The sequence below is a fragment of the Liolophura sinensis genome, chromosome 10 (assembly GCF_032854445.1).
Source record: "Liolophura sinensis isolate JHLJ2023 chromosome 10, CUHK_Ljap_v2, whole genome shotgun sequence".
NCBI classification, from domain to species: domain Eukaryota; kingdom Metazoa; phylum Mollusca; class Polyplacophora; order Chitonida; family Chitonidae; genus Liolophura; species Liolophura sinensis.
This window is the reverse complement of record NC_088304.1, coordinates 19,150,531-19,163,374: the sequence shown is the minus strand read 5'-3', so window position 1 is coordinate 19,163,374 and position 12,844 is coordinate 19,150,531. Positions and strand designations below refer to the sequence as shown.

Here is a 12,844-nt window from a genome sequence, read left to right as displayed (position 1 = left end):
CACATATATACATGCATATATGTATGGTAAAATGTTTAACAAAACAATCAACAAAACCGACATTTAAAATGAAGCTGAAAATATGTGTATATACTGTAATAAGAGCATATATGTTCTCGTTAAAGTAAAAGGTTTAAAATACAAATTATCAGAGGCTTGCAGTCTTTAACAATCATTACATTTATAATACATTAACAAACTCAGTCAAAACAAAATTCTAAGTGATATTACATAAAGGAATTGTTCACTTTGTGATTTTGTGAAAGGCATAAATATACAAGAAGATGGCCATTTGTGGTTACAATAATAAAACAAGAGGAAAAAATAACAATGAATAACTAGACTGTCCTGGATATGTACATCCAAGTAATATTCATATACATATATCAACAAACGCCCTGTCATCTCTAAGTCCTGTTGTGCAAAACGGAGGAAAAAACTAGCTTGCATCATACAGTACCTCAAAATGGTCTGTGGACACCCAGGTAAAGAACTCGGTTTAAAGAGGTTTACTGTACAGCGAACAGCTTCCCTGTACCTGTACCCATTATCCATGTGACACACTTGTCATGTTCCTTATAATACACACATACTCACTGGCAAGCATCAAAGGAAAAGTATCATTAACAAAATAAACATATGGATCACAACTTCTATTTATTCAGTGTGTGACGTTTCGGTTTAGTTACTAGTACTGTTATCTCACTGAATAAACAGTAGTTGTGACTCTTACATTCGTTTTGTTGTCAAACTCCACTTCTAAATGCCACTGAAAGAAGTCAAAAGCATTATTGTTATTTGGGAGCTACAGTGCACTCGCTGGAATATCACAGACTGGATCGTCGTCATATGACTGAAAAACTGTTGTGCACGAGGTTAAACCCCCAAGCACTCACTCACTCTCAGACTGGATTAAACAGTATTAAATATTATGCAACTAACCATCAGTAATACATGAACGTTTAGAAGATTTGGCCAACAGGCCTTCTAAATAGTGTAAATCTCAAATACCGGTAATGATAATACTGTTTTTTCGAAGTCTCTAACAATGATAATACTGTTACTTAAATAATGACAATAGTGTTACTTGTACATTCCAAATGATATCCTCCAATGGGATGAAGAAGAAAATCTATCTGCTGTGGAAACATCTTTCCTCCTGCAATTGCTTTTCGATTACCATGCATATACATGTACAATCATGCCGTAAGTGGATTTGCATGCAACTTGTTGTTTTATTATAATGCTATATATAGGTGTTGACACAGTTTACCAGATAAAGAATTTCACACATATTGTTGTGAATTGAATTTCTTCAATGACCACATTATAATGCCATAGGGTGACACAGTTCACAAGATAAAGTACAGAAATGCTTTGACACTCTGACAGGTGATTCTGTCGTCCTCAAACAACACAAAGGCATGAAATGATGTGTGTAAGGAATCGTGATCATGAGATATTGTGGAAGACACAAGATTTCTAACAAACTACCACAGGCATGTATTCCTCTCACACAGCAATTACCCACAAACACTGCCTCCAACAGTGACAGGGGTCTCCATGGCCGAGGGGGTTAGCATGTAAGTGCAATGACTCAGGAGCCTCCTACCAATGCAGTTGCTTTGAGTTCAATTCCAACTCATGTTGGCTTCCTATCCAGCGATACATAGGAAGGTCTTCCAGCAACCTGCGGATAGTTGTGGGTTTCCCACGGTCTTTGCCCGATTTCCTCCCACCATAATGCTGGCAGCCATAACATAAATGAAATATACTTGAGTATGGCATAAAACACCAATAAAATAAATAAATAGATCCTACAGTGAACAGTACAGTGTAATCGTCTTTATAGCAGAGCCGTGTCTTCTGCTATGATGTTCTACCTAGTTGTATGCAAGTAATATGCTCAATCCTGGCCAATTCTAACCACATGACCCCAATATGTGAAAGATAACAGCAAGCTCATCCTGTTCCTTTTCTCTGTTTTCAACTGTTTTCTCACTGATCTCTGTTTTCTCATTGATCAAGGACAGTTTCATTCCTAATGAACAGTTCCCTTTCTCATTCATCATGGACTGTTCACTTTCTCATTGCTAATGAACAGTTCCCTTTCCTCATTCATCATGGACTGTTCCCTTTCTCATTCATCATGGACTGTTCCCTTTCTCATTCATCATGGACTGTTCCCTTTCTCATTCATCATGGACTATTTCCTTTCTCATTCATCATGGACTATTTCCTTTCTCATTCATCATGGACTATTCCCTTTCTCATTCATCATGGACTGTTCCCTTTCTCATTCATCATGGACTGTTCCCTTTCTCATCCATCATGAACAGTTCCCTTTCTCATCATCATGGACAGTTGCCTTTCTCATTCATCACGGACAGTTCCCTTTCTCACTGAACAACGACAGTTCACTTTCTCACAGATCAATCACATTTCCCTTTTTGATTCATCAAGGGGGGCATGTTTCCTCTCTAGTATATCAAACAGTATACTCTAAATGTCACTGATCAAGCAGAATTCATGTACATGTAGTTCCCTTTCTAACTGATCAAAAAGGACAGTTTCCTCTCTTATGGACTACGCAGAACAATTCCCTATCTTAATGATCAAGGAATTGTTGAATCAAGTCAATAATATTACCGAATTCCTACTTTCACATCTTGAATCTCCAGTAATGTCACCAAAAAGTAGTAACCATTTTTAAAATGTTATACAAAAAGACGATTAGATTTGATCACCTGTCGATCAAGAAGGACAGTTCCCTCAACATCAACACTTATGTCCCATTCTATATAGCAAGATTCTTGAGCACCTACTTGAGCACCTGTTTGAGTTTTCAAACAAGTAACGCAAAGGACAATACTAAATCTACCCTGCACAAAAAGCTCTCCGAAAAAAAAATGATGTTTGATTGCCAATCCCTCAAGAAACACAGTTTTCTCTCTTAATGATCAATGAGGGCACCAGGATGCATCAAGGAGGGGTGAGTGACTTCAACTGATCCTCTACCTCAAATCGTTGGAGTAACTCATCCTGTTCCGACAGCTGAAGCTCTAGTTTAGTGCAGACAACTTGTAGATCTCTGATCGTTTCGTCTTGGCGCTTTGTTAGAGGTTTTAATCTGTTCACCTCTTGTGTCAGGTCTTTACAGCCAGGGCAGGATGCCTGTGACACCAACAGTGAAAATGAAACAATTTACACAATCAAACAAACGTAATAATGTGGTAAAATCCCATAGTCCCACTAAACATCATACTGTAATTACAGTAAATAACCTAATATATAATTCCATTTTCAGAAGGAATTAAATGTAATAAAATATTACTTTTGGTGCTGAAACCATTTTTCCAGCGGGATATCATCTTACCCTCCAAACAAACCCCAAAACACCTGTGTAAGATCAATAAAACTCTTAAGAATCAGCCAAAATGTGCCACTTAACCATGGATGATATTTCAGGTCATTTACCATACATCGTGTTACGTGGTGTCCAGTAGACAGTCCTGTTCTGCGACTGACTAAGAGAAAGCTACAAATACAACAACAACACACTCATTACACCTCTCAAGTCTGGTTGGCTTCCTTCCACTTGACTTGCAGCAAAACATCTTCCTGTTTTCATATGTGTACAACTGCTTGGCTTAGTAGAAAAACAGTTTTATGCGCAATGTCTTACGCAGGAAAAGTGTGTATGTTTTGGATTCTATATCAGGCATATCTACCATGCTAATGGGTTGGGGTTGCTTTGACAGCCTAATGGTTAGAGCCTCCGCCTCGAAGTTGGGAGCTACAAGCGCTATAAAAATGATACGAGCCGTTGAGCTATCCTTCTAATATCTGATAAAACACACAGAAAGAAATACTGCATATCTTCAAAAGGATTAAATTATTCAAGATGTTATTTTAGATCCTTTAACCCTGCCAAAAAAATTAACCATTTCATTTGAGAAAAAAACGAATTACCCATTTCAATTGAGAAAAAAAAATTAACCATTTCATTTGAGAAAAAAAAAAATAAATAAAAGATTGAAAATAGCTATTAACTGAAGGAAGGTTATTTATTTATATGGTTGTTTAACACCATACTCAAGAATTTTTCGCAAATATGAACTTGCTCAGTTTTGGGGGGGGAGGAAACCTGTGTGCTCGCTCGGTGATCTTTGGCAATTTACAAACTCGTGATGTACATATATGCTCACCATACTGGTGGAAGACAAAAAGACAAACAACTGTTGTTAACTGCTTATTGTCACAAAAGCCCTACTATTAACAATGGGAGTGGGGAAAGCTTTGGATATATTTACTTGATTGGTGCTTTACGCCCTCCTCAAGAATATTTCACTTATACAACGGTGGCCAGCATTATGCTGGGAGGAAACCGGGCACACCCCGGGGGAAACCCACGACCATCCGCAGGTTGCTGGAGGACCTTCCCACTTACGCCTGGAGAGGAAGCCAGCATAAGCTGGACTCGAACTCACAGCGATCGCATTGGTGAGCGGCTCCTGGGTCATTACGCTGTGCCAGCGCGCTAACCGACTGAGCCACGGAGGCCCCCTGGATATAATTTTAAGCAGTCATTCCACTGACACTTATTTCAATCAAACTGATATACATGTACTTACTTGTTGTTTATTTCTGTAAGTTCTGAGCTTAAACTGCAAAATTTCAGAATCTTCCTGAACTCTACTTAGTTCTTTTGTCAGTTCTTCCAACTGAACTTGGCGTTCTCTGAAGAAATGAAACAAAATGGTTTTATAACAGCATAAGATGTACAACCTGTCACATCCACACATTCTCGCAATACAGGAGACCCTTCACTTTATCTCTTCAGGGTTGACTCATATATCTTTCTTACATATATCTTTGGTAGGTAACTTTTGCCAGTGCAAAGGAGCTTTTGTGACCACTCAGTGTTAGTCTCAAGTGTGAAAGTCAGATCTGGGGTCACATGATTTTACAACATTGATTTTGAAATCAGAATGATGAGGTCACTAAAAGATATGTGCTGACAGATTTCATTAGAAGGCCTAGTCAAGGACAGCCTGTAAACATCATGTAGTTGTCGGAGGGTATTGCTGTTCCACAGGCTACATGATTTGCTTTGTTCGGAGATCGGTAAGCCCCATGGCAACCAAGGCCGCAAGAACAGTTGTATGCAGCTAATTCTGGAATTCAGGAAAGCTTGAAGTCTACAGATGTGGCTAAACTATACTGTCATATGACTGGGCAATATTTCTCGCTTACACAACCTATGTAAAATCATTCCATTCTCTGCTGTTACTTAAGCTGCAGTACTTGTGAACTACCCTTTTGCTCTATGGGCACAGCTATACAAAAACAGTGACATACAACAGAAAAGAACAATGGAGAATGGTACATCCCTTGGACCCTCTCTTTTGAAGGCAAGTAACGTTCACTACTGAATGACCATTAAGCATCCAGGACCCGCCCCCCACACCTAATCTGATGTGCTGTCACGTCCCCTAGAAGAAGTCACAAGGGAAAATGCTGGTTTACATCCAAAAGTGGCTTCAAACCAGTTTGACGCTGCTCGTGTGAACGCAAAGCAGGGGGATTTAATCAGATTTATTTACCCCTGCTAATGATGTGGCTTTAAACCAGTTTCAGGTCTTGAGCCCTTTTATTTGTGTGGTGTGAACATCATTTGGATTAAATGCCCTGCATATGTGGAGGTAAAGATGACATTGCAATTACTAAACCGGCTTAAATGTGACCGTGTGAATGGACAAAATCCTGAACCGGCTTAAATGTGACCGTGTGAACGGACAAAACCCTGAGCCGGCTTAAATGTGACCGTGTGAACGGACAAAACCCTGAACCAGCTTAAATGTGACCGTGTGAACGGACAAAAACCCTGAACCATCTTAAATGTGACCATGTGAACGGATAAAACCCTGAGCCGGCTTAAATGTGACCGTGTAAACGAACAAAACCCTGAGCCGGCTTAAATGTGACCGTGTGAATGGACAAAACCCTGAACCGGCTTAAATGTGACCATGTGAACAGACAAAACCCTGAACCGGCTTAACTGTGACCGTGTGAACGGCAAAAAAACCTGAACCGGCTTAAAACCTGCTTGGACACATGGTCGTGTGAACGTACGCATTTTCACAACTGCTTTTGATTTTAGATCCTGATTAAAATCCTGGCTGAGTGAATGGGGCAATGGCTGCCAGTGAAAGAACATTATATTAATCCTCACTTTGAATTGTCCATTAGCGCATCTGCCATCTGTTTCTTCAACTTTCGGAGGGTATTGTCCCTACGAGCTATCTCATCATCCTTCTGCTCTTTCAAATCAGAAAGTTCAGCCTCCTTCTGCATAAAAGAAAATTAAACATTTAGCCAATGGTCTATTTGATTGTTTGTCTGACTGAAGGCCAAAAATTACTCCGATATAATCTCTGTCTTATCTCATATTTTGTGTTCTTACAATGAGTGCAAATGCTAACATACATGCATTGATATACAAATAACTCAATTTTGGCGCGGAATAAGACAATTTATTAAGTAAAGATAGATATAGATGATACGTCTTGATATCATTTTATCGAGAGCTGCCACATACCTATATCATCTGTTGAGAGCTTACACATACTTAAAGAGCTACCAGATACCTGTATCACCCATCATGAGGTAACTGATACCTATATCACCTGTCAAGAGCTAACAGATACCTATATCACCTGTCAAGAGCTAACAGATACCTATATCACCTGTCAAGAGTTAATAGATACCTATATCACCTGTCAAGAGCTAACAGATAAATATATCACCTGTCAAGGGTTAACAGATACCCATATCACCTATCAAGAGTTAACAGATACCCATATCACCTATCAATAGTTAACAGATACCTATATCACCTGTCAAGAGTTAACAGATACCTATATCACCTGTCAAGAGTTAACACATACCTATATCACCTGTCAAGAGCTAACAGATACCCATATCATCTATCAAGAGTTAACAGATACCCATATCACCTATCAATAGTTAACAAATAATTATATCACCTGTCAAGAGCTAACAGATGCATCTCCTGTCAAGAGCTAGCAGATACCTATATCACCTAACAAGAGTTAACAGATACCTATATCACCTGTCAAGAGTTAACAGATACCTATATCACCTATCAGGAGCTAACAGATACCCATATCACCTGTCAAGAGTTAACAGATACCTATATCACCTGTCAAGAGCTAGCAGATACCTATATCACCTAACAAGAGTTAACAGATACCTATATCACCTGTCAAGAGTTAACAGATACCTATATCACCTATCAGGAGCTAACAGATACCCATGTCACCTATCAAGAGTTAACAGATACCCATATCATCTATCAAGAGCTAACAGATACCTATATCACCTATCAAGAGGTAACTGATACCTATATCACCTGTCAAGAGTTAACAGATACATACCCATATCACCTATCAAGAGGTCACAGATACCTATATCACCTGTCAAGAGCTAACAAGTACCGATATCACCTGTCAAGAGTTAACAGATACCTATATCACCTATCAGGAGCTAACAGATACCTACATCACCTGTCAAGAGCCAACAGATACCTATATCATCAATCGAATGCTAAAAGATACCAATATCACCTGTCAAGAGCTTACACATACTTGCATGTATATCACCTGTCAAGAGCTTACACATACTTACATATATATCAACTGTCAAGAGCTTACATACACATGTATTTGTATCTCCCTATCAAGAGCTAACATACAACTATAAATACAACTATAAACTATAAATCACCTATCAAAAGATAACTGTTTTACTTCCTGCTAATCAGATATGTGTTACATGTTTCCAGACATACATGTACACTGAACTGATGAAGGAAATTCAATATTACATAATGATGCAATACCTGTTCTTTTAAACATTTCAGTTTGAGTTCATATTCCTCCCTCAGTGTGTGTAGATCTGATCTTGTGATAGCCAGCTGTTCTGACGTCTGATCCAGACTATACCTAGTCTGCAGGTGACTCTTCCTTTCCTTCTGAATCTGCTCTCTGTAATCTTCTTCCTATCACCACAACAAAAACTGGAAGCTGAGCTGTGCCACTGCATTCATAAAACACATACAGTGAACGACCATGGGGGATTCCATGGACTGGTAGTTTGCCTGCTATAGCGCAGTGCAATGACCCAGGAGCCTCTCACCAATCAGATCATGGTGAGTTCAAGTCCAGTTCATGCTGGCTACCTCTCTGGCCCTACATGGGAAGGTTTTGCAGCAACCTGCAGATGGTAATGGCTTTCTCCAGTATGTCGCCCAGGTTCACCCTGAATTCCTCCCATCATAATGTTGGCCGATGTTGTATACATTTAATTGAAATATTCTTGAGTACAGCGTAAAATACAAATCAAATAAATAAATACATAAATATCAAACTTGGAAGCTCGATCTTACATGTAAACAGTTTTTAGCAAACCATGTCCACAATAAATTAACACATTTTCTGAATGAAAAGCAGCCCAGTTTATAAGCTGGGAAATTAACAGCACTGGAAGGTTTACAAGCTTAAAATAATGAAACTGTGAGGACAGTCAGAGTTCTTAGCACTACTGGGCTGAGGAGGAAACACTTCATACGTCCCTGACATTTAATACTTCTTTTGATGTTAAAACTTACTTATATTCCAGTAAGATATATATTTCAAATTGACCATGTATGTTGCTGTAACACTTCCCAAAGTCTGTATTACTAGAATTCCTTGACTTCTTTGCATATGAAACTTTCTGTGCAATGAATTCATATTTTGGTTGATAGTGTGATTTTATCAGTCTACACAGAATAATGCCTTTAGAACATGTCTGATTAAACGCCTTGCAAACACGCAAAAAGGTTGAAGAATTACATGTACAGTATACATATTTGTCATCAGTTCAGGATTAGTAAACATCTCTGCATTTCCAGACAAGGGCCTCCATGGCTCAGTTGGTTAGCGCAGTAGCGCAAGGTAATGACCCAGGAGCCTCTCACCAATGCGGTCGCTGTGAGTTCAAGCCCAGCTCATGCTGGGCCTCTCCTGCCGTAAGTGGTAAGGTCTTCAGCAACCTGCAGATGGTTGTGGGTTTCCCCCGGGCTCTGCCCGGTTTCCTCCCAACATAATGCTGGCCGCCGTCGTATAAGCAAAATATTCTTGAGTTAAATAAATTTCCACACAAACACAAACCTTCATTTTTATCTTTACTTCCAGGTCATCAAGAGCAGTTTCCTTTAGACGTAGTTGTTTTTTCAGGTCTTCTATAATTTTATTCAGGTTAGCTATTTTGGAGTGTAACTGCTTCTCTTTAGCCTGTATAAAAAAAAAAAAAAAAAAAAAAAAGAGACAGATTGTAGGCATATATATGTATTGAAGCCAACAAGATCTCTGCTACATGTATATGTACTACTGCATGTTTGAGTTTTACCTACAATCTGACAATGTACATCTCTAAGTAATAAATGGCTTAAAATTTTTCTTTGCAAATTCATGTCAAGATGCCAGACATAATTTACTCACACTGACGTTTACCTGCATGTAAATAAAACTTGACCAAACCACACATGTGTACATCTATTTGCTATAACTCACTTGAAACTTTCACGAGAACTGTGTAAAGATGTCCGACATGTTACTCCAACTCAAATGTACCTCACTAAACCTTGACAATGTACATCTACATGTATCTCTTATGACCTTATGGCTCACTTCAACTTCTTTAAGAACCTCTTGACTACAACTGAGTTAAACCCAACTAAAACTTCACACTCTGGATGATCCTCTAACAGTCATGACTTACTTTCATTTCTAATAGCACCATGTCAATGTGCAGATACACTTAAAGTTTAGTTTTTGAAGTGACACATTCTGCTTTATTCCGACTGATTCATCCACTTTATAGGGCCTCTTAAAAGATTCTTGTGAAGTTTGTTCAATTTCTTTATCACAAAAAAGTTAAAGAGTTGGCATCTAAAGTATTATTTTAAGGCCTTGAGGTGCTTCTGAAAGTGTATCTGTACATACCAAACTTCAGGTGAAATACTGTAAGTAAAAGTTTTACCTTGGTAGAAGTTGATATTCTAAATACATCCATAAGCATTCTGACTCACCTTAACTTGACTGAGTTCCTTCCTCTCCACGACGTCCAGCGATGCCATACTAGCTTCTGAACTAGCCGTTGTTTCCGGTTTACTAGCTCGTTCAACCATCGTATCCACACATTTCAGAGGAGGAACTGACAGGCGATTACCATGAAGCCTCAACTTTGACTGATCTCGATAAGCTGACACCACCTCTTTCATTTTGGGTACTTGCTCTATAGTCAAGGCCTGATTAACAGTGCCCAAAGAAGCCACAGCTTTCAAATGTCTCTTGCCAGCTGCCATTCTTCTACATTAGGGAATCTTTCATAATCCCTGAAGAGTTCTTGTCACATTACATGTACATGTATATGTCAGTCCTTTTCATGCATCACTGAAGTATTTCACAAGCATCCTGGAAACGAAAGAATGGATTCACCAGATTTATTTCTCTGAAAGAGGTTTAACCCTATAGTCAAAAATTGTTTACTTATGTGATGGTGGCCGTCATCGTATATCATTATCTTAAATATTCTAGGGTACAGAGTAAAACATAACTCAAATAAATAAATAAACATGTGATGGTGATAAGTATTATGGATAACGGAAACTAGAGTTAATCTATTAAACTTTGGCAAGTTAATGAAATGCTTTCCAGAGCATTCATTTTAATTTTATTCACCATAAACCTTGAATACATAGGTATACATGTGGATTACATTTGGCTGGAAGGAAACTCATAGGAGTCTGTTCTATCCCATGGATACTGGAGCAGGGAAGTACAGATATAGGTTGGATTGCCTCTCCTGTTTTGTATACAGGCAAAACTTTAGCAAGTTTCATGCAATCAGGAACTTTGCCTGATGTGTAAGATAAGTTGATAATATGTGGCAAAGGGGTAGAATAGTGATCAAAGACCAGTTTAATGACTGACAACCGAATTACAAAGCATAACACTTCACAAATGGCCATACAAGCGTCAATGACGTTTTATTGTCAGAAAGGTCCCTTAAAGAGTGAGATTGAGAGAATCTACAAATTCCTTAAATTCACACCTACACATTTTGCTCATACAGACATTGAGATAAAAATACTGTCAAAATAATCTGGAAGTTAAAACAAATCCCTGCTTCACAGTGAGGACCGCTTGATGGCCTAATGGTTAGAGCCTCTGCCTAGAAGTTGAGGTATATATGTATATCATATACATCATACACTGTACACCATTCAGGTTCCTGGGCCACACATTCCCACCGTTTGCAGTCGCCAGGCCTGGGAATCAGGATAATCACCATATCCAGAAGCATAGGCATTGTAAAGGAGCAACTGGACAGGCCAGGAAGGATAGTAATCAACTGTTTTCCAAAATTTTACATTGAATCCTTCAGGGGTGAATGTGACCCAGCAATGAATATGGGAGCACCATCCAAATACAAAACCGTTTCGGGAGTGGTAGTTGCAGGGTCAATCCTGGATCGAGTCACACCTAAGGCCTTAAAAGAGGAAGTCATAACTTCCTCGCTTGGCATTCAGCGTGAAGGGGATAGTTCATGACTGGTTGACCCGTATCAGTATAATGGCTTGGGCAGGGTGGCTTACTTGCCTTTGTTAAGGCATTTCAGTCAGTGAAGCAGCACTAGATAACAGAGCCGTGGCAATCCATCCTGTAACAATGAGGCACTTTACATCCACTCTAAGGATTCCTTCGTCGTCATATGACTGAAAAAATGTTAAGTACGACGTTAAAACCTAAGCACTCACTAACTCACCAAATACAAAAAAGTGAACAGTCATCCAGAGTTAGAACCCACCCCACTCCACAACTATTATTTATTCAATTGGTGTTTTACGCCGTACTCAACAATATTTCATTTATATGATCAGCATTATGGTGGGAGGAAACCAGGCAGAGCCATGCATTCCGCTGGCTTGAACTTCAAACAGATGGATGCCAATGACATACACCATCCAGGTTCATGGGGCACACATGCCCATCGTTTGCAATGTGTAGGCCCGGGAAACAGCCACTATCTTTGCAACTTGGAATCAGTGGACAGGTTGAGCTTACTGAAATATGGGTGGATATTCACCTTTGGGATGATTGGCAGCTTGGTATGTTAACAGTCAGGTGCCCTGAGACGATTAGTATGGTAAAGGAGTAACTGGACAGGCCGGGAAGGTTAGTAATTTTTCCGAAAATTTTACGATGGTTCCTTCAGGGCTCAATGGGAGCTATCCTTGATTATGCGAGCGCCAACACGAATAGTCATCCAGGGCTACCATCATGATCTACTAAATATTACTATCAACTACTACTGGTAATAAAATGTAATTAACTTATGTTTATTGTACTTTTTATGTGGTGATTAATTCTTTAGGTACTTGTTTGTTGAAAGAATATCACAAGTTACAGCTTGTCATGCCTGAATCATTGAATGAGCGAAAATCGGAATAACGGTTACAACAACAACATAATAAAACAGTGTGCGAGAGCGACATTTACAAGCGGCGAAGAACATTTGATACACATCTCTCCCTTGCATAATTGTATTCTGTAATTATTCAGAAGAAAGTGGTTTTGTACTATTGGTAAAATCACCTGTATTCAAGCTTTGTGAAGACTGTTTGAACTGGCGCGAGCGTCTGGTTTCCATGGTATGTAAGCCATGCTGGTCTACGACGCTAGCAGACGATTGGTTGTAAATCACTTCTGTTATA

The 12,844-nt window shown here is 39.1% G+C and overlaps 1 protein-coding gene across 2 annotated transcripts; it reads right to left on the bottom strand.

The window, feature by feature from the left end:
• Nucleotides 1-1,324: 1,324 nt before the first annotated feature.
• On the bottom strand, nucleotides 1,325-12,825 carry LOC135476750 (unconventional myosin-XVIIIa-like). 2 transcript variants are annotated; one of them, XM_064756873.1, is made up of 7 exons: nucleotides 12,711-12,825; nucleotides 10,157-10,541; nucleotides 9,237-9,359; nucleotides 7,925-8,083; nucleotides 6,236-6,351; nucleotides 4,635-4,740; nucleotides 1,325-3,174 (listed from the first exon to the last, which is right to left on the bottom strand). In XM_064756873.1, the coding sequence occupies exons 2-7, from the start codon at nucleotides 10,430-10,432 to the stop codon at nucleotides 2,983-2,985; spliced, it is 972 nt and encodes a 323-aa protein (XP_064612943.1). In that variant the 5' UTR covers nucleotides 10,433-10,541; nucleotides 12,711-12,825; the 3' UTR covers nucleotides 1,325-2,982. The 2 variants fall into 2 exon arrangements, with proteins under 2 accessions (XP_064612943.1, XP_064612944.1); XM_064756874.1 differs by having other exon boundaries at nucleotides 12,726-12,785.
• Nucleotides 12,826-12,844: the final 19 nt, after the last annotated feature.

Coding starts and splice junctions, on each gene's coding strand:
- LOC135476750 (XM_064756873.1), bottom strand. CDS start 10,432: ATGGCAGCTGGCAAGAGACATTTGAAAGCTGTGGCTTCTTTGGGCACT. Junction 4,741..6,235: donor GCGCTAATGGACAATTCAAA/GTGAGGATTAAT, acceptor TCATTTCTTCAG/AGAACGCCAAGTTCAGTTGG. Junction 3,175..4,634: donor CTTACAGAAATAAACAACAA/GTAAGTACATGT, acceptor TTGGTGTCACAG/GCATCCTGCCCTGGCTGTAA.